The sequence below is a fragment of the Perissodus microlepis genome, chromosome 20, assembly GCF_051167445.1.
Source record: "Perissodus microlepis isolate ML-2025 ecotype Zambia chromosome 20, ASM5116744v1, whole genome shotgun sequence".
Classification (NCBI taxonomy): domain Eukaryota; kingdom Metazoa; phylum Chordata; class Actinopteri; order Cichliformes; family Cichlidae; genus Perissodus; species Perissodus microlepis.
In genome coordinates this window covers 11,123,814-11,145,655 of record NC_140480.1, presented here as the reverse complement: position 1 = coordinate 11,145,655, position 21,842 = coordinate 11,123,814, and the positions used below count along the sequence as shown (strand labels likewise).

The 21,842-nt window shown below is 42.9% G+C and overlaps 2 protein-coding genes across 3 annotated transcripts in view; one reads left to right on the top strand and one right to left on the bottom strand.

The window, feature by feature from the left end:
* Positions 1 to 538: 538 nt before the first annotated feature.
* On the top strand, positions 539 to 14,472 carry brpf3b (bromodomain and PHD finger containing, 3b). The gene is made up of 13 exons (XM_084917189.1): positions 539 to 1,018; positions 2,033 to 3,588; positions 3,832 to 3,988; positions 4,129 to 4,260; positions 4,781 to 4,909; positions 5,177 to 5,489; positions 10,231 to 10,524; positions 11,209 to 11,811; positions 12,157 to 12,238; positions 12,325 to 12,413; positions 12,522 to 12,616; positions 12,709 to 12,863; positions 13,141 to 14,472. The coding sequence occupies exons 2-13, from the start codon at positions 2,057 to 2,059 to the stop codon at positions 13,322 to 13,324; spliced, it is 3,765 nt and encodes a 1,254-aa protein (XP_084773315.1). The 5' UTR covers positions 539 to 1,018; positions 2,033 to 2,056; the 3' UTR covers positions 13,325 to 14,472.
* The window catches only part of nr1h5 (nuclear receptor subfamily 1, group H, member 5), a 24,816-nt gene continuing 17,134 nt past the window's right edge, over positions 14,161 to 21,842 (bottom strand). For both annotated transcript variants that reach the window (XM_084917191.1, XM_084917190.1), the window contains 6 exons: positions 20,039 to 20,137; positions 19,867 to 19,963; positions 16,202 to 16,318; positions 16,017 to 16,106; positions 15,783 to 15,896; positions 14,161 to 15,679 (listed from right to left, as the gene is read on the bottom strand). In XM_084917191.1, coding sequence (XP_084773317.1) covers positions 15,477 to 15,679; positions 15,783 to 15,896; positions 16,017 to 16,106; positions 16,202 to 16,318; positions 19,867 to 19,963; positions 20,039 to 20,137 — 720 coding nt within the window. In that variant the 3' untranslated portion in view covers positions 14,161 to 15,476. The remainder of the gene's footprint in view (positions 15,680 to 15,782; positions 15,897 to 16,016; positions 16,107 to 16,201; positions 16,319 to 19,866; positions 19,964 to 20,038; positions 20,138 to 21,842) is intronic.

The following is a 21,842-nucleotide window of genomic DNA, read 5'->3' as shown; positions in this document are numbered from 1 at the left end:
ATACACATTCTTGACAGTAATTAATGACTGTGCACCTCGGTGCACATGCTTTGTATATCCAAAGTGACTGAACACATATACGTTAGTAAATCGTCCAAATATTGTTTATACCCGGGTTTAAATGAAAAACTAAATTTTTCACTGACCCTGTGATCTCGCGCGCGAAAATCGTGGTCTAGTGACGTCAGGGGGGATGGCTAAACTTGTCTCGGTTGGCTGTTGTCAAGGTTGCTCGAAAAAGGAAGTGAGACAGTTCTCTCTCTCAAAATAAATGAATGTAATCGCGTTGGAATGCGATATTCCGACTTTTATATCAGACAAGCTCTACAAATGGCATGTGGTACATTTAAATCAGATAACACATAAATAAAGCAATAAGCATTGTAAGTACAAGCATGAGAAAGAGTATCCCAACCCCAGATACTCAGGACGACGTCTCCCCCAACCTAGCGCATTTGTGTACCGACTACTATTTTTCCTTAGACTGCAATGCAGTGAAATACTCTTAAAAGGACATGTTAGATGGGGAAAATGGTAGATGACATAAGTCGGTATTATTCAGAGTCGTGTTTGTGGCAGAAGAAAATACACTAGTTCAATCTTGGACATTATTTTGAAATCTAACCGGAAGTCTTATTACGTTGGGTGATGTCGGTTTAGCTTACTCTGGGCTCCAAATTGCTAGCCAACTAGCCGAAGGAGGCTAGTATTCCTCCTTCTCTTAAAATTGGGCCGACAGTAGGGCTTTCTCATATTTTAATGTAGATATATTACTTTTGTTCTCAGTGAGCCGTTGGGATTGACTGCGTGCCTTCCAAGTGCCGTGCTGTGAAGAAACGGAAGCGCTGAAAAATAGCGAAATATACCGGCTATACCAGCAAACTGTGGATTGCTAACGGTAGCTATTAGCTTGGAGAGTATAGCAAGTAAGCCGCCTGGCTAGGCAACCATTACAGCAAAAGCGGCTTCAACCCACCGGGGCTGTCGAGTTACTCCTGTCAGTCAGTTGCCATAATTGGTAAGATGGCATACATTTGCCATTTTACTACCATTTTGTGATCATTGACAGGCTTAAACGTTTTAGCTAGTAAGGATTTTTTGTGTCATGCACCTTGTCAATGTTTAAAAATATCAGACAAGCTAACGTTAGTACTACCCAGCTTATAAAGTTAGCAGGCTAGCCTGCTTATAGACTCTCAGCACTTTCATGTTAGTGCCGTTACATTACTGTGTTGTTCTTATACCGACACGATTAAATGAAACCCACTGCATCAATCGTACAAAATCAACAACTGTTAAAAATTAAACAGTAGAAAAGCTTTGGACAGTGTTTTTAAAACTGTAAATATGGCTGACATTTTTACTCCTGAAATAAGGACACCGCTCTGTTGAGGCACTAGGATCCTTGAATCTGATTGGCTCTGAGTCGGATCATTTAAGCTTTCCCGAAAGCTGATTGGATTTGACCGCTGTGTTGGGTCAAGCCCTGATAGCAGATGCCAGCAGTTATTAACATATAGTCGAGAATAATCTACACAAGATTTTACTGGCCATGTGTGTTTTGTCAGTAAAGTCTTCTGCTCGGCAGCTAACATTACAGTGGTTTGTTCTGTTAGCTTTTGTAGGTGAGTAAGAGTTTTCTGAGTTTAGATATGACGGACTGTTTTTACCACAGGTGCTACAGCCTAATATCACCACAGTATTATGTAATGTACGTCAAAGGACTATTTCAATGAGTTAATATGGAAAGAACTTTAGCCACTTGGGCATTAGTGAAGTATTGAGACAGCAGAACATAAGTATAGGTAGAAAATGGGTAATGACAGCTAGTACAGCATAGACTCATAATAATAAGAAATGTTATGATTGGGATTGGCATTGGGAATTGAGCTTATGATATATATTTCTTCTGAGTGAGAACGCTGGTGTTGTATTTGAATGTTGCATCCCTAAATGCTAATAGAAATTTGTTTTTATGTTGGCTGTTTTTTATAGTCAGTGTTCTTATTTTATTTCCTTTTCTAACCAACAGGAGGAAAAGTGTGATTGGTGGCCTATGAGGAAGCCACGTCGAAAAGGCCAAGTGGCCGGAGGAGGTGGAGATGTAAGAAAGTCAAATGGGACATTTGGCGGGCGTGGGGGAGCCCGTCAACGATCACCATCCCCCTACAGCCTAAAAGCTTCTCCAAGCAGAGAAACGTTGACATATGCCCAGGCCCAGAAGGTGGTTGAAGTGGAACTAGAAGGTAGGCTTCACCGAATTTCTATTCTGGAGCCTTTGGAAGTCATTACTGAAGATGAGATGATGGCTCAGGACATTAGTGAGTGTAACAGCAACAAGGAGAACAGTGAGCAGTCATCGCCTCCCACCAGCAGTGCCCAAACAGCCCGCAAACCTGTCACACCACGAAGCCGCAGGAAAGACCCCAAATGTTCCTCTAATAAGTCGCCACCATCCTCCAAGAACAGTTGCCCCAATTCTCATCCGCCATCGCCGGAAAAGCTAAACAAATCACAGTATCATCACATGACCCTTCCTGAACCTAAGTTTCGAGTGCTGGAAACCTTTACACCAGTTGAGGCCCCTCCTCTGCCAGCAGCATATTATCGTTATATTGAAACCTCAGCTGAGGAGGAAACTGAGGCAGAATATGACATGGACGAAGAGGACACTGCCTGGCTGGAGATGGTCAATGCTGATCGGACATCAGAGGGTTGCTCAACTGTCTCAGCAGAAACGTTTGAGCGGCTGGTGGACCGATTGGAGGAGGAGGCATATCTGGAAGCCCGAAGCCGAGCGCCTTCTCAAAGCACTATTGATGATGATGCCTTCTGCTGCGTGTGCCTGGATGACGAGTGCCTCAACAGCAACGTCATCCTTTTCTGTGACTCCTGCAACCTGGCTGTGCACCAGGAGTGTTACGGAGTGCCCTACATCCCTGAGGGTCAGTGGCTATGCCGCTGCTGCCTTCAGTCCCCTCAGAAACCTGTTGACTGTGTTCTGTGTCCAAACCGTGGCGGCGCATTCAAGCAAACGAGTGATGGCCGCTGGGCACATGTAGTCTGTGCTATATGGATCCCCGAGGTCTGCTTTGCTAACACAGTATTTCTGGAACCAGTGGAAGGAGTTAATAACATTCCCCCAGCACGATGGAAACTGACTTGCTACCTGTGTAAGCAGAAGGGTCGTGGTGCATCTATTCAGTGTCATAAAGCCAACTGTTACACTGCATTTCATGTTACATGCGCTCAGCGTGCTGGGCTCTTTATGAAGATAGAACCTGTGCGAGAAACAAACATTAACGGGACTATGTTCTCGGTTAAGAAGACTGCTTTCTGTGAGGCCCATTCTCCGCCAGGACAAGAGACTGGGTCAGATGATGAGAGTGAGGGACGAGTAGTGGGCAGCAGAGGGAGGGCGAGCAGAGGACGGAGTGCCTACACTGAGGGTCCGACAACACCGAAAAAAGGCAGAAAGTCTGACGATGATGCCAAAACAGATAAAAAGAAGGGGAAAAAGAATTCAGACTCAACATCCCAACACACAGCATCACCACAAGTGACAGTGCCTCAGATTCCCACGAGCAGGTTAGGTTGTTTTTTTTGTTTTGTTTTGTTTTTTCCTTTTTTCCCCAAAATAAGATTGTCTTCTGCAGTTACCTTGAACATCTGATAAAACAAAGTATATCAAATGCAGCAAATTGTTGGAGATTTTTTTGATCTAGTTGATATTTCAAATAAGCATAATTCACGCGTTCTACAGTGAGAAGCCTGAATTGATGTTTGCCATATTGATAGTAACATAATACTGCATTTCCTTCTGTTATATAGGCTGAATATCATCTGTAAAGGAATTATTCTGCAGAAGAAAAATCAGTTCATGCAGAGGCTTTATAAATACTGGTTATTAAAGCGACAGTCGAGGAACGGTGTGCCGCTGGTTCGGCGTTTGCACTCTAACATCCAGTCCCAAAGGAATACAGAACAGGTAAGAGCACTACACAGAAATGAAGCCTTAACACTCTGTAGCTGTTTTTCTAAAATCATTGTTAGCCTTTAAATATGTTTTGATGTTTAATATGTTTAAATATAGTTTGTAGAAGATTTAAAATGAATTGTACTTTATAGCCTGAAGTGGATGAGAAGATTTCTGCAGCAAGAGACGCACTGAGATATTGGCAGAAGCTTCGCCACGACCTTGAAAAAGCCAGACTTCTAGTGGAGCTCATCCGCAAGAGAGAGAAACTCAAACGAGAGCAGGTAACCTACAAAGATGAACCACCCTCACTGGTTTACATGCTTCATATTTAACGCTGTCAGTTCATCGTGTAAATTTTGAATTAAAAAAAAAAAATGTTGGCAAAATGAAGATCTGAAGTACCTTCAAAATGCAGTTACCTAAATAGTTCTCCAGTGTAATCTTTAGTTCTGTTATGTTTGGGTAATCTGCTTTTTCTTGGCCTGTCCTATAGCGTGTATATTGTATGTTGGCATGTCTTTGCCACATGATAATAAACAGGTGGCTGCTATAAACTGATAGGGAGGCAGAGCCGAAAGGAAAGCTATTCATATGAGATACTGGTCAACCTGTTTCGTATGGATCATGAATTGATTGTTGGAAGATTTCTGTTTTGATAAAAGGTTTATAATGTTTTTATATATAAAAACATTTTCTTGGTTGGTTAACATTAAATCAGATCACTCTGTTTGTCTAGCCTAACCTTTTTTAGATTTTCAATTTCTGCGTAAATATTACATACATGTCTTCTGTCAACTGCAGGTCAAAGTTCACCAGGCAGCTCTGGAGATGCAGTTGACCCCAGTGTTGGCTCTGCTACGCTCCACTCTGGACCAACTACAGGAGAAGGACACAGCCCAGATTTTTACACAGCCTGTGGACATCAAGGAGGTCAGACATTTATTATAACAGATGCGCATGCACACAGTTTACATTGTGTCAGAAAGTGAGAGGAAGTGTGTTCCCCATTCCCCATATAGTTCAATTTCTTGTATCATATTGTCTGAGAATTTAGTAGAATTATACAAAACAGTAACAGTACAGTTTACAAGAATTTACATGTTTTTGTTTGTTTGTTTTTTTGCACAGTGCAGATGTTATTGTAGTTTAAAACATGCATCCATTCTGATGATAAAGTTCATGCTGTCTTGTCCTCAGGTCCCTGATTACCTTGAGTTTATTAGCCACCCTATGGACTTTTCCACTATGCGCTCTAAACTAGAAAGTCATTCCTACCGCTCAGTGGCTGACCTGGAGGCCGACTTCAACCTGATGGTGTCAAACTGCCTTCTTTACAATGCCAAGGACACTGTCTTTCACCGAGCAGCACTACGTCTTCGAGACCTTGGAGGGGCCATACTACGACATGCACAGCGACAAGCCACCAACACTGGGCTGGACCTAGATACTGGCATGCACTTTCCAGAGTCACCCCAGAAAAGAGACTTTTACAGTTGCACCTGGGAGGATGGTGAGTCAGAGGATCATACTGTGTCTGTCTTTAGTGGTTTGGAAGCTGTTGTGTGTGTTCAGTCTGTTATTTCTTCTGTGCCAAAGGATTAGGTTGTTTTATTGTCAGTATATTCAGATTTTCTAGTTTTGTAACGTGTTAATGCTTAAATACCAGTAACACATTACTAAGAGAATACTGTGTAGAGAGTACACACTATTCTGTTTATACAGTGTACACACTGTGGCTGGTAACCATTATGTAACAGTAAATGCTACTGCTACAACAGCAATATTAATACGTACTGCATCTAAGTAATGAAGTTGTAGTCGACAACAGAAATGAGGAGTTATCAGGGTTTTAACAAAAGATTTTGTAATGCCCGAGAGCTGAAAACATCCCGGATACAAATATATCTTTAGAGTCCGTTAGTTGTTGTTTTTTCTCCTGCATTTCATAATAGGGAAATAAGGTAGTCAGAAAAGTATCCAATCAAGGTCAACTTTGAGCACATTGAAGATATGAATGGTTCAATCTACTTTAATACATGAAAAGTGGACAGATAACTGGCTAAACAACTGAAAGCAAAAAGGTTCGGTAATTGTTTTTTGTTTATTTTTTTGTAAACATCTTTATAGTGTTATTAAATCTTGAACTGTTTTTATATGTCCTAACTGGAATAGTAGGCTAATAAGATTCATTTGCTAAACTTATTGACTGAACTTTATTTCTTCCTAGGCTTAGTAAGTTGCTGGGCTTAAAATACATTTGCTGAAAACCTGGAAATATATTCGCAAAGCTTCGCAGTACTTATAATTGCTGAGTAGTTGATGAAGTTCCAGGAAAATAGAGAGCTCTTGGACTGAGTTTCTTAGAGAGAAAATGGCAGAAAGATGAAGTGTAGTGCTGGCAGTGAAAACTGAAACAACTCTTCATTGTAGGATATTTCGTATTTTTTACATTCTGGTTAATTGGTCTGATTTTTAAGCTTTTGGACGTTTAATAATCCAGTCAATACTAAAATATATGACATGCAAGTGAGCCAAACACAAACTAAATGGTGTGTTTATTAATTTACATTATTAAAGGAAAATATTTTCCTTTAAAAGCTGCCGGTACAGTCAGTTTATTCATTTTTTTCAACAGTTTATAAATCGACTGATAGAGATGGATATGAGTTTGGAGGCAGAGATGATTTAATTAGTATTTCTCACATTTTATACTCAGTTATAGTTGACTCATGTTTAAGCAAGTCATAGACCAGGGACTACAGATGGAAAGGAGTTTTGTATTCATTCTATCATGTACAATATATGTGGTGTCCATGCTAAATACAGGGCTCGCAAAATTTCAAAATCCCTGGTAGCCCTTCGGGCAGGGACTCTTCAGTTTTTGGTAGCCCAAAATAAATTTAAGTAGCCCAAATAAAAAAGAGAGCAATTTTTTGATTGATGTTTTGTTTCCTGTTTTGTTTCCTTTACAATATTATACATTAAAGTATAATATTGTAAAGGAAACAAAACATTAATCAAAAAATTGTTGAAAAACAAATTACAACATTGTATAAAAATTACAATCATCAACTCAAATACTTGGTTCTAATTGAAAAGAAATTTCTATGAACTTGTAAGAACTGTGTAGGACATGAATCAGTCTGTGTCAGATCCTGAATTTGAAATTTCCACTGAAGTCACAGGTAAGAAGTAAGTGGAACCAAGATCGAGGCCATTTGCTTTTTGAAGTTTGCAAAGACTGCTAAATTTTGCCAGTGGTAGTTCACTCTTTGCAACATAGTACGCTGTTTTAAACTGATTTTCAGGTTTATTTTTAGTATGTTATTTGCAATTGGTGTTTGTTCTGGGAAAGATATTGCAGACTGAGCAATAATGCATTTCTTGCATTTCTCATGGGTTCTAATGACTGGTCCCAGTAACAAAGGCGCTTGTCGACTCAGAAATCGAGGGAAAACCAACAACACACCCGGCAGAACATTATGTTATTTACACGGGTGCACGTAAGTGGTCCGCATGTGCGCATTCGCTGTCAAAATAAAAGACGTGCACCAGATAAGAAGTTGCAACGTGCGTTTGCGTCCATATAAAAGGCAGGCAGTGTTTTTGTCCGCTAGAGTGGGATTTTCACGGCACATTCCGCACCACATCTCTGTGCGTTCATCATTTGTTTGAAGCCAGCTCACCTCCTGCAACCACTTTTCCGAGAATACGCGCTTCTTTTGTGGTTCGGACTCCTTCTGACATTTCTTTGGAGGTGGAGGAAAACCAAAGTAATTGCTTAAAGGAGCTTCTTCGACATCTTTAAGAGTTCTAAACAAATGTCTGTCCTCCTCCAGAAAATCTTATGTACGCAAACACGCGTTGCAACTTCTTATCTTGTGCGCATTTTTTATTTTGACAGCGAATGCGCACCTGCGGACCACTTATGTGCACCCCTGGTTATTTAGCTTGTCATATTGCAGCCACAGAAATTCTTTTGTCCATGAAACCATAAAGCTGCACTTTCTTTTTGCCTTATAGTCTGATTTGTCATAACTTTTCCGTTTTGTGGTAAGCTTTTCTTTGGCTGTCCCTTCTTCACCCTGACCTGTCTTATTTGGCTCAGCAGAACTAAAATACATATCCTGCTGCTTTTACACAGACACTCACATAACGCTCAGCGATTCTCTGCGCGATCAACCTCTCACATGCAGGGCTCTAGACTAACTTTTTGCCATGGGCGTACCGGTACGCCTAACTTTAAAAAGTTAGGCGTACCGGCACAAAAGTTAGGCGCACACAAATTTTATAATAATTTATATAATATAATGTGTTTTTCTGGATACACTGTGCTTTTTCAGCATTCAAAGATTGATGACACCATGTCAGAGCACTGGCTATGAATTTCAGAAGGATCAGGCCTTAACTTAACAGAAAAGTTAGCAATAGTTCTTTTCCTATTACAGCTACATCCACTTCTGTCGTGCCTAGGCTGCTCACTAGGACTGGGTATCATCACTGATTTCTATAATCCGTTCGATTCCGGTTTTCAAAGTCCCGATTCGATTCAACTTAGCCTCAGACAGCCAGAAATATTATAATTCTGATCATTTATCAGTACTGACTTCATCAGAATTGTGAATATCACAGCAGATGCCTTTGTGTGAAAGTAACTGAGAATAAAACACAGAAAAACATGAAGGAGATTTTCCTGGTCTGGCTTTTTATAGCAGATAACCTTAAAAATATTCTACAATGTTCTGCATATAAAGTTTAAATTTCTTCAGTATTGAACAACAGAAAAATAGGCTTTCTTGTCCAAGGTCATTTAAGTGAAAAAAAGAAAAGAAAAAGACAGCAGCCGACAGCGCTGTAAACAACGGTAGACTGGTAGGTAATAAGCGAATGAATAATACAGAAAACAGAGATCGGAGACGGGAAACTGTTCTTGAAGTACAGAGAGAGAGAGATAGAGAGAGAGCTAGCTGTGCATGAAGTGTGATTTTAATAGTCGTGGAAGCAAAACAGCAAAATTCATGACGACATTGATCAAATGTGAAACGCAGTTTGCTGCTTCTTTTGCTGCTGGCTCGGTGAATTTTGGTTGGGAGACAAAACCTGCAGCTCAGAATCAGCGCAAAAAGACGTAATCACAGCGCGGACCGGACGCATCAGAATCGCTAAGCTCCGACAGCGTGTCCGTCTACGGGCCGTCGGGTGAGAAAGCCGAGAAAGACGAAGTTGATTCTGATGCGTCGGTTCCGCTCCGTGTTTACGTCTTTGTGTGGAATCCGTGTACCTGCTCTCATTTGCTGTTTGGTTGTTGTTGAAATGGCTTTGTGAGCTTTAATCTGAGAATCTGGCGTTTCTGGCAAAACACAGTTATATTTAAAAGTCGATTCAGGATTTAATGAATTGATATCGCTTTATTCAAGCTACTCACCTCCCACTTCCACCTGCACTTTCAACTGGACCACGGCCAATCAGAGAGGTCCCGCCCCTGACTATCTCTGATTGGTTTAGTCCACGATAGGGGCATAATGTGTGTCTGTTGTTGACCACAGGGAAGGTTGCAGATTTTTTTTTTGCTACCGAACAGTTGGTCGCACAAGTGCAACCAACTATTTTTTTTTTTAGTCGCACCACTGAAAAATTTGGTCGCATTTGCGACCAAATTGGTCGCACTCTAGAGCCCTGACATGTTTAAGCTTGCTGCGGGAGATTTCACTTGTCATGTTTGCATAGTAAGCTAACGATTGATAAGACGATGTCAGAGGAATTGGTGCGCAAATTATCGTCACTCACCAATCAGTACTGTCGCTCTCTATACACAGTTCGCGCGATTGCAAAGTGAAAGCAAAAAACAAGCGCAAATTCAAACGCGATTTCAATATGTCACATATTGACAGTGGCTCACCGATGCCAATGACATAATTACCCAGCTACATTTCCGAAAGAATGCAAAAGCATTGACATATATTTTTCCTTCCTACGATAGCCCGACGGGCAGGGCAGAGATAGATTTTGGTAGCCCGACTGGAAAAATCGCTAGCCCCGGGACATCGGGCTAGCGATTTTGCGAGCCCTGAAATAATTATTCAGAATAAAATACAAATAGCACTGCAAAGAGGGGAAATTTTTAACCTTTGAGATCTCTGAGAAGACAAGCCTGGCTGGTCATCTTTGTGAAATATCAGCATTAAAGTATTATTATCATGTTGTACCTAAGTGTCTGTTTGGGCGCTAACCAAACTCCCTGCTGTGTTCAGTTGACAGCGTGTTGGATCCAGAGAACCGGCTGCATATGACAGTGGAAGAACAACTGAAGGAGCTGCTGGAAAAGCTGGACTTTGTCACATCGATGCGATGCAGCGGTGCTCGAACTCGACGAATCCGCCTGCTTCGTCGCGAGATCAACAGCATCAGGGTGGGCAGGCAGGGCCAGTCCCACCGCCACATCCTACACAATGGACATCTCAAAGAAGAGGATGATGATGAGCAAGATGAGGAGGACAACGACAAAGACGCCAAGGCAGATAATGGCCTCACATCTTCAGACAAAGGTGGGCACTGAGAGAGACTTACAGCAATATTAAATTGCCAATTCATGAACCTTTAAAAAGCCACTTTTTTTCAATGAGACCAGTTGTGAACATGAGCTAACGGAACATTGTCCTCAGGTAATTGAGCCAGGGTCCCCCCCACGCACCAACCCCAACCACCCCACTGTCTCCAGTCTAGTAAGTAGGGGCCCACAGAGTCTCGTTAGCCATGGTTGCCTCACAAATCCTCTCTCCCAGTGAACTCTATGTCTGCACCTCTTCTATACATCACTCTCATGGACTCACCACTCTCCATGGCCACATGCAGTCATGCCATATCATCCCACTTTTGACTAAAGGCTAGTCTAGTCAAACAGTCTTGTGTCACCATAGAAGATGGCAGGAGAACTCCTGCTATTTGAGTAAAGAACGAAAGATACTACCATGTTACCATGTTGATGGTGTACAGTTGTGAGAGCAAAGTACTTTTTCACTTGTCTTGATAAGGTCCTCCATATCTAGAGAATTATGTCAATTCCCTCTGGACTGTGGTTAGAGTGTTGGAATGAAGTGTAAATCATTACAGAGTGACACCATTTTCCTGTGTGAATACTGCACCACCGCATCACACTACATACTAAATGGAGATTCATTTAAAACCAATGCTGAGTGAATTGGAATATCATTCGTTTCCTCTCCTTTCAGAGGACCTCAAACCCGCTTCGCCCCCGACACTGGAACCTACAGGGCCGGCTCCTCCTCCACGTCAAGGGGACACACCTCTTGAGCCTCCCACTCTGCGGCCAATCACAGGGGAGCCCCAGTCCCCCAGCTACTCCTGCAAACGCCTTAAGATGGACGGTGACCTCTCAAACGGCACCACAGAGAACATTCATTGCATTAGCGCACAAGAGCGGTCAACTTCGCCACGTCCCAGTTTGCACAGTGAAGGACAGACAGTGACCAACGGTCTGGCAGAGCTAGGCATCACCTCACGGCCCCCGACGGGGGGAGTTGGGCGACGGACCTCCGTGCTGTTTAAGAAGGCAAAAAATGGAGCTAAGTTGTTCAAAGCGCGAGACAATCCTGTGCTGAATGGGAATGGACCACAAGACGAGAATACAAGTAACAACTCTTCAGCACTCAATTCCACAGCCAGCACCCCATCTTCCACACCTTTGACCACTCCAAGCAGAACCCCACAGAAGAGCCCAGGACCCCCCAACCTTAATGAATTATGGACCTCCAGTCGAGACATGTGTTCAGATAGTGAGCCAGAGAAGACACCAAATCACACGCTGGAAAGTGGTGAGAAACTTTGCTTGATTACTGATGTTAAGTTTAAAGTGTTCTGCTCAGAGAGGAGAAGTGACAACTAAAGACTCGCTTGGAAGGGATCACATTTTCTGGGTTGGGCTGACTGTACATTTGTTATTAGCTACTAATGCACTGATCACAGCATAGGAATATGTTTTTTTTCCTAAGTCTACCTGATTGGTCAGACAGTTAGCCCTATATTGTTTAATGGATTTCAATATAACTGAGACAAGAGCAGACATAAGTGCTCCTTATATGTCATCTTTTCTGACATCCCCTCCTGCTCCTTTGGCTCTTATCTGCTGCTGTTCTTATTTCTCCCGCTCTTACTTTCAGGATTGACCAACGGCTTTAACACGCACAAAGATAGCAGATCCGACTTGGAGTTTAGGTCTTGCCCAGTTCTCCACAAAGAAATGTAAGACATTGTGTGTCTGGTGTTCTTTGTGGTTTGTTTTGCTAACAACTGATAATAAAATTACAATATAATGTATTGTATTACAGCAACTCACCACCCAAACGTAGCCTTGGGAAACCGGCTCTTTCTAAAGTCCCCTTTCTGGAGATCATCAACGGAGACTCGGATTACACTGGTAGTTTTTTCCTCCTGTATCCCAAGTTCTCTTGAAGCTAAGTTGCATTTATGTCCTGATTATTTATTTAGTCGCTGAACTAATTTGAGTGTTACTGTTGTTTGACAGGCAATAGTAGTCAAACATCAGAGGATGAGATGGAGCTGGAACCACTTGACCTGGTTTGGGCCAAGTGTCGGGGATATCCCTCATATCCTGCTCTGGTAATTGCTGATCTGACCTGATATCACTATTTAATATGAGCGTTCAGCTCAGGGTGTAGCTTAAATTCCCTGTTGGGCTGTGTTTGTTTCAGATCATTGACCCCGAGATGCCTGAGGAGGGCCTGCTGCACAATGGGGTGCCGATCCCCGTCCCACCCAAAGATGTCCTCCGTCTGGGGGAGCAGCGGCAGGAGGAGATGAATGAGAAACTTTACCTGGTGCTTTTTTTTGACAACAAGCGGACATGGTGAGTTTAACATAAACATTGCTGTTATGCAATGCTCCATTTATCACATGGAGGTCAGAAGTGTTTGGTTAGTGAAACCTGATACATTTTCCACAGGTGTATCATGTGATGAAAAGACAAATGGTGGAAAGTTTGTTTGTCTTTACAGATAATTTGAAAATTGTTTGTAGATAATTCTTTATATTTGAATTTTATTTTTAAGATTAAGATTTAAGATTTTATCACTCTTGATAAAAGGCTGCAATAATAATCCTCACCTCTGTCATGGGTGTTGTAGGCAGTGGCTTCCGCGTGACAAGGTGACACCCTTGGGCGTAGATGACACAGCTGACAAGCTGCGCATTATGGAAGGTCGCAAGTCCAGCATCCGCAAATCTGTCCAAGTGGCATACGACCGCGCCATGATTCACCAGAGCCGGGTGAGCCACAACCACGGCTTTGTGGCTTCCGGGTACCTGTAGGGGGCCTCTGTGAGCACTGTGTACACCCACAGTTGGCCGATATGCATTTTCTCTTTGGTCTTAAAGCAGCAGGTGGAGCGGTTCCTGTTGCCGGTCGAATTCATACTCACACTGTGGTCCGAAAAGAGGTTGCCGTGGCACCGAGTCCTGGACTGTAGTTTATTACCAAACCACTAGTGTCTGACACACAGAGGACTGGTGTTTGCCTCTGTGTCATTGTTGAGGAGGTGGAACTCCTGACGTGAATGAAGTTACCTTTAGGTCCCGTGTTGCTGCAGTAAATTCCCCATTCAGGGTTGTATTGAGGTGTTGCTTACTTCTCCTGGATGTGCTGATGTAAAAGAATTCCCGTCTATTTTGTATAATGCTACTGCTGCCAAGGAATCAAGTAGTCAGAAGAGATTTGATATATTTATATGAGCTGCAGAAGACTAATGAATGCATCACTGCCATCTTTTATACAATAGCTTTTTACATTTAAATCTTTTACAGAGACAATTGTATATTATAAAGGCACACTTTGTGTACATATGTAAGTGTATTATCAAACTGAATTTAATTTAATGTTGCCGTTTTAAAATGCGTATTTCAATCAACCCACAAGGGACAAAGCCAGGCTGTGTATATTTGTGGAGATTTAATAATTCCTGACTTGCTGCAGTTTACTTAGCTTGTCTTCGATGTAATTTCAACTGTGTCGTGTGCGTGTATGTGTGCGTACGTTCTGGGCATACAACACAATGAGCCGTTGTTCTTTATACTTGTATTCTCTTTTTGATACAGAGAGAAATAATTTATTTATGGAAGACAGAACTATAGAAATAAAGCTATATTGGTTAAAGTTGACAAAAATCTTATTTAATGGCGTGAGGATTTAAAACCATGCAGCCAACATTTTTAAATGGATGACATCACATGTTTAGTTTATCAGGATTTTACTTTAGACCAACATTTGCTGTCCCCACCTCCCAGAGGATTCTATTTATTACAGAGTGCCCTATTTTATCAAATGGACAAATACACCTTCATAAGCTTGTACTACCTGCATATTTTACCTGCTCACCAAATATTTTGTCTGTAACCAGTATTTCCTTATTTGGGGAAATAAATTCTATATTAAAAAAAGAGAAAAGCTTTTGGGATACTTACCTGGAGTTTTGTGTTCTTCTTATTTAATACTGATCGATAAAGCACTCATTGTTATGTACACCTGTTCAACTGCTTGTTATTGGCACTATCTCATTGACCAATCACATGGCAGCCTGCTGAAGTTCAACCATCTCTAGGGTTTACTAAGAATGGCCCTCCAAAAAAAGAAATCCTCTAGTTCTCTGCAAAAGCACTATAAATCAGAGGAGAAGGGTCAGATTGCTTCGTGCTGATTAGAAGGCAGCAGTTACTCAGATAACCACTTCTACTGACCTGATATGCAAAAGAGCATCTCTGAACACACAACACGCCAAACTTTGAAGCAAGTGGGTTCTTTCCTTTCTCCTCAACATGACAGTGAGGTCACTGTACTCAAATAATCTCCAGAGTCACCAGATCTCAGTCCAATAAAGCACCTTTGGGATGTGGTGGAACAGAAGATTCACATCATGGATGTATAGATAAGAAATCTACATGTATGCTGCTTATCATGTTAATACAGACAAGAAATCTCTGAGGAATGTTTCCAGCACCTTCCTAAATCTTTGATACAAGAAATGAAGGCCGTTCTGAAAGTTGCAGCCTAGTACTAGTAATGTGTGCCTAATAAAGTGACCAGTGAGTGTACGTTCATTACAACTGCATTATCATTACAGCTTTCCTTTTATGCTTTATTTTAACATTGTTCAGCAAAGTGAAAAGTACTGTAAGTGTGAATGTTAAATGTATACGAATATAAAAAAAAAACACCTATAAAAGTTTCTTTGATGAAACAAACTGCAGCAGCCCACAAGTGCATCTCAGTCCTGTTATAGAGGCTAAAATTCCTAAATGACTCAGGACTGGGGAGAAAACAAAGACAGCTGAGTAACTGTCTCCTACACTGTCCCATTTATACCCAATCAGAACCATTCTAAGACAGTGTTTGTACAAATAAGTCTTTGAAGTGAAGTGAAGACATAAAAGACTGAAGATTTTCAGAATTTCTTGCACATCTTCACTGTCAGTGTCCAGACTGCTGTCTTGTCAGGAGGAGGTAGTTGTGGCGGAGGGTTTGCAGCTCCGTCAGTCTGCCCAGCAGGCGGCCAAACCTCTGCGCTCCTCCTCGCGCTGCTCCAGCTTGGGCCCCGCACAACCTGGACAGCAGGTCCAGGATCAGTTCCTGCATTTTCTCAACACAGCTGGCTGCCTGCAGGGATGCGCGGTCTGCAGACAGGGACAGAAAGACAGAGACAGCTTTACAACAGCATCCCAGGAGCTTTGCTTTACCAATTCTTAACTTGTCAGCTTATTTTATTCCTGGTCTGACCTGAGCAGAGCAGCGCTGTGGCTGTAAGCAAGGTGTACTCAGCCTCCGTCACCCGCAGCGCAACCATGCTGTGGAAGAAGTTGAGCACTGGTGCAAAGAGATTCTCACTGCTCTCTGTTCACGCCAGCAAATGTGGAAAAAAAACATCTAATTCATTCATTGTCTGAGCAATTTTTCCACAGCTTGTCAGACTAAGGAGTGTATCTGTGTGTGTGTGTGTGTGTGTGTACCCACCTGAACCAATGAGTCCCCTGCTGTGGATGTTTTCCTTTGACTCTACGTCTCTGAGAAAGCTGTGTGTTGACATACTGAAAAGCTGCAGTGCTGATTAATGGAGAGAGAAAAAAAGAAAGAATGGTTATTTCATACAGTTATCTACTTGTGTCTCATCATCTTTCTCTCTCCTGGTGTTTTTTCACCTGGACTGGGGCTTGTTGGGTTGTGGGAAAACTGCTGGGCAGAGAGCAGGAACATGACGTCCAATGAAGAGATGGATAGCAGAGAAATCTGGTCTGAGAAATCCAGGAGGTCAAAACCTGTGAGAAGATAATTCTTTGTTGCTATTGTTGTTTTAATTCTTTAAATACAGAATCATTTTATATAACTTTGAACTGATATCAAAGTCCCTCCCTGGAGACACTGGCTATAATAATTCAGTAAAAGGACTAGATGTTGTAGTCCCTGATAATGCATTGCTTTAAATGGCGAGAATCTTGAGGGATGGCTGTTATGAGGAAAGGCAGCCCAGAAACTTTACCAGCAGCACACATCGTTGTGTGCCTCAACTTTCAGTCTTTTACCCAAGCTAATCTGCCATTTTTGGGATTAGAGATTTGATCTAGATTATCATATTAAGATTTGGGACACATTATCAGTAGTGGACCTTGGTTTCATCGGGTGTTTCAGCCATTATCACTAGACACCCTCATCCAAGGAGGCCCTGCCAGGGTTGATCAGGCCCCGGAGTGTGTCACTGGTTTATGCTAAATTGTTATTTCTCTTCTTCTTTCTTCTGTTTAGTTTTCTACAGTTTATTTTCTCCTATCTATTCACTGCAACTGAGAAATAATACTTACCTCTTTAGGTAAGTATTATTTATGGAGCCTAACTTCTTCAAGGGGATAGAAAAGGTGATAGAGAGAAGTAAGACAAAAGGGACAAGATAGGAGAGAGCAGAGAGGAGAGCCGGAAGGGGGGCGCCCGATCTGGCTTCCCGCACCTCCCCGCCTGTACGCTCTACCTCCCCACTGCCTCCCAGAAAAGGGAAAAAGAGCAGAGGGGAGAAGAGCAGAATATTTTCTTTTCTCTCGCGGTTAGCTGACTGCCTTAGCTGCCCAAGTGATGTCAGTCCTTTTTAACCATAGCCAGTGACTGGTCCTCTCAGCAGTGTTAGCTAGTTCTCTTATAACCTGCTGTTGCGCCTGTCCTCTGATCCCAATCTCTCTAAGCAGTTTTGCTGTTGTACTGGCAACAAAGCCCCTGCACCCCATTTCCGCCGGCGCACCTTGATCTTCCAGCCTCTGTCCTCTGCCTCAGCTGCCAAGTTGGCATACTGCAGCTTCTTACGCTCAAATGCTTCCTCAATTGCTTCCTCCCATGGTACCGTCAGTTCAATGACGTACGCAAGTTTTTGGGAGTTCGACCAAAGGACGAGGTCTGGTCGCAGAGTAGTTGTTACGATCTCTGTGGGAAAAATTAGCCTCTGATCCAAGTCCACTTGCATCTGCCAATCCGTGGCAACCTTTAGCGGGCCCAGGTCCGGGGTTGAGGGGCTTGTCCTCGACTTGGCTCCCGGACAAATGTTGATGACAGCTGACACTCCTCTTGGTTTGTTAAAGGTTGAGCATTGATGGATTTTCTTTTGCACTCAACTTTCTCGGCTAGACACCTGAGGACCTGGTTGTGTCTCCATGTGTATCTGCCCTGAGTAAGGCTAGTCCTACAACCAACCAAGATGTACTTCAGTGTGGCTGGGACTGTACACAGGGGTCAGGATGGGTCCTTTCTAAACCACAGCTGCAGATTTATTGGGGAAGGTAACACATCATATCGGATGAATTCACTCCATGAGAGTTTCCTCTTTTCCACACTCTCCCAATTCATCCAGCGACCCTGCTTGGCCAGCGCTACGGCTGTGGCATGTCTGGCTGTTTCCTCCTTTCGACGCACCTCTTCCACCACCATTTTTTGATGTTCGGTTACAGATGCCTGTTGCCACCGAGGTGTTACTGCTCTAAGTCCAAATCCTCCTCTGCCCTGTTGGACATGATCCTCCACGTCACGATGCTGAAGAGCAGATTTGGCCTGTAGCACAGATGTGGCTGGGGTCCACTTCCTCCCCTTCGCTAGAGTGGGAGCAGTGCTTCTCACTATTGGGTCCCGGGAGTCCGTGAGTGACATCTTAAGCCTCACTTTTGCACATTTTAACTCCTCTATCAGACTAGCCATAGGCAATGACAGTATCCCGTCGCTGTAGAGTCCAACGCTGCTTAGGCATTTGGGAAGTCCGAGCCACTTCTTAACGTAGAAGCTCACTAGCCTCTCTAGTCGATTGACATGATTGAGTGAGACCTCGTACATTGTCAAAAGCCACAGTAGTCTGGGTAATAACCCAAACTGGAAGCACCAGAGCTTCAGTTTCCCTGGTAGTGCAGTGTTGTTAATCCGCTTGAGGTCATTAGCCAAGTTCTGCCTTAGTTGTTCTAGTTGCCACGTATCATTGAGGTCTGCGTTATACCACCGTCCCTGGCTCTTTATGGGCTTCTCTAAGATGGTTGGAATTTGTTCTCCACTGATATAGAATTGCTCGGCTGTTTCCCTGGAGCTTCTGTAGCAATCGCCTAGTACATGGTTTTGTTGTTGTAATGATGGTCATGTCATCCATGTAGGCTCTAATGGGAGGAAGACAAAGGCCACTCATGAGTGTCTCACCTCCCACTACCCACTGAGATGCCTGCATGACCAGCTCCATTGCCATGATAAATGCCAGAGGGGAAAAAATGCAGCCTGCCATCGACTCCAATTTCCAGGTGCTGCCAGGCTGTGGTGGTGTTCTCAGCTGTCACACAAAACTTTAAATCCTGAAAGTAGGTCTTGACCAGTCCTGTGATGTGGTTCGGTATGCTGAAATAGTTGAAGGTCATCGACAAGATCTCATGCAGAACTGACCCAAAGGCATTGGCAAGGTCTAAAAAGACCACGTGATGGTCTCTTTGTTCTTTCTTGGCAGTTTGAATCTGGTGCCAGATGGCGCTGGCATGCTCCAGGCACCCCGAGAAGCCCTGGATGCCGGCCTTCTGCACTGATGTGTCAATGTAGTTGTTTCTTTGCAGGAAAGTAGATATTTTTGGGGCAAAGACACTGAAGAAGATCTTTCCCTCTACGTTCAGCAGGCTGATCTGGCGAAATTGGCTGATGGATGAGGAGTTCTTCTCCTTAGGGATCAGAATACCTCCTGCTCTTCGCCAAGCCTTTGGAATCACTCCTTTCTGTCACACTACCTTCATCAGCTTCCACAGGTATTTGAGGACTCGTGGGGTGTTTTTATAGAGCCTATATGAGATGCAATTAGGTCGTGGAGCAAGCATGTAGATGCAAACAATAATCCCCATTCTTCTTTCAACTGAGCTGTGAGATTAGCGCGCTATGGGTTTCGTTTGGTTGGCGGATGTAGATAGTAGAAAGAAAATAGATCCAACACGAAACCACTAACAATAAGCTCTATGGATTTTTATTTATTTATTTTTTTAAGAAACTGGATCATGATTTCTGGAAAGCCATACTGCTGCAAAGCACCAGCAGGAAAGTTTCATTTACTTCTATTATATACAAGAGAAAGCAGAGATTTCTTCAACCAGTATCTCTTGTGCCAGCAGAAACATACCGATTCAATTTTGAGGACTGAGAAGAGACTGTAGGTAATAAGATTCTGGAAACTTTCTTGAAGCTTGTAAACAGATAGTAACTTTCCTGTATTTTTTTTGGCTCATTTGAATGGGAGAGCATCTCCCCTCTGATCCTCTTATCCTGCTTCTTTTTCAAGCAAATACATTATAAAGCTGAAACCTTCCCTCTTTCATCTCACCTGGCACTGTCCTGGCAAACTGCAGCAGCCTTTGTAGGCGGGGTGATACTACATCAGACAGGCCTTCCACTTCTTCTGGACACAGCCACTCAAATGCCTGAAGGCACACACAAAAGCAAGATGAGAACAAGAAAACTATTTTTGCACTGTATGTTTCTGGACTGGAACCTACCCTAAAATTGCTACTGTCCTGACCTCTGTAGAGCCTATGGGCCTCCACCATCCTGTCCACGATGTATTTCTGTTCTCGGGTTAAACTGGCAGACAAAGCCTGGTGCAGATGGAAATGAGCACAGCACACAGATTTGCAAAGAAGCACTCATGATTACAGAGTGAGAGACTAGACACAGTTTCGATTAATAATGAGGGGAGCCTAAGACTTTTAAAGCTGATACTGAGAGCTGTGTGAATAGCTGGAACACGTTTTATTTCAGTCCGTCTAATGCCTGTTTGAACCTCCTGGTGGCAGCAGAGGAAGAGTCTGTGATATTTCAGCCTTTCTGGGTTTGAAAAAAATATTGAAATAGCAATGCAACCAGAAATCATTGACTAAATAACCGAATAAATACAAGTAAATGTGATTATATTTATTATATCCTATATATACTATTTCAGTATGAACCAAAGTGGTGTGACTGACCATCAGGCTGACGCTTGAACACCAGCAGTTGCCATGGCAACAGTTTGCTATGATTCGTTCATTAGAAGGCCTTCGGCAGCTGCTGGGCTGGTGGTGGTTGACTTTGAGGCTCATGTTTTGAGTCACCTAAATATAAAAGCAGCACTTTATAATGTGGCCTGTGACTAAGGGTGTAATTACCAAAGAATTCAGGAGAGTTTCAATGTGTTTTACCTGAAATTACAATGTAACAATGTGTATCTACAAATGCTTCCCAGTAGATACATCAGAATGAGGAGGTAACAATTCAAGTTTTCACAAGAAAGAAGAACATTTTAACTCTCAGGGAACTGCACCCTTAGTCGCTGGCTGTATTATAAAGTGTTACCAATACCAAAAAATCCACTGCTAGTCCCCCCAAAATTATGCTTAGTTCTTGAAAACTAGATCTTTTTTGAGCACCATGTTAATGCTTTACTGAAAAGGTCCAGCAAATCATCTTTTTCCACTAAGCATAGTGAAATCTGAGCAGGTTTTTTTCCACTGAGACAGTGCCTCTTTTTTTAGTTTCACATGACCATTTTGCATTGCTGCTTGGTTCAGAAGCTTTAAAAACATCAGGTGGACTTGGAAGTCTTGTCAGAACAGCCAGTAAGATGTTCAGCAGGAATCAGAGCAACCTTTTTGTTATTTACAAAAAGGCTGGCTGGCCTTTTTGTAAATAACAAACGGCTCACTCCCATTGGCTCCTTGGCGGGGTCTGGTGCCCTGGGGGCCCCTTCCGGGGGGTTGGGGGCCCTCAGGCCTCTGGCCTCTGGGCCAGTGGCTCGGTTAACTCTGGCGCAGCTGGGTGCTAGCAGAGCCCGCAGGCACGTCACTGCAGCCCCCTCTGGCTTCTGCTCCGAGGGTGCTGGGTGAAACTTGTGTACTTTAATCAAGCTATGTAATAACAACATGTGCCAGAACATGCAAAAGTAACATGACGAAACTCTGTTCAGACAGTGAATGGACTGATTTTTATATAGCACTTTTCTACTCTCCCAGATTACTCAAAGTGCTCTATACAACATGCCACATTCACCCAATCACACACTTTCTCTAAACTGAGTGCATCCTAACTACATTCATACACATTCACATTCACACTCTTGACATGCAGACTGGAGGAGCCAGGGATGGAGGGACCACTAACCTTCCGATCAGCAGGTGGCCTGCTCTACCTCCTGAGCTACAGCCACCCACTGGCAAAGATGACTAAACCGTCACTAGGTTTTGGATAAAGTGTACACTCACAAACCTGTCAAACCTACATTTGAAACATTAGCTACCATAGCAGTATAGTATTGCAACATGGCAT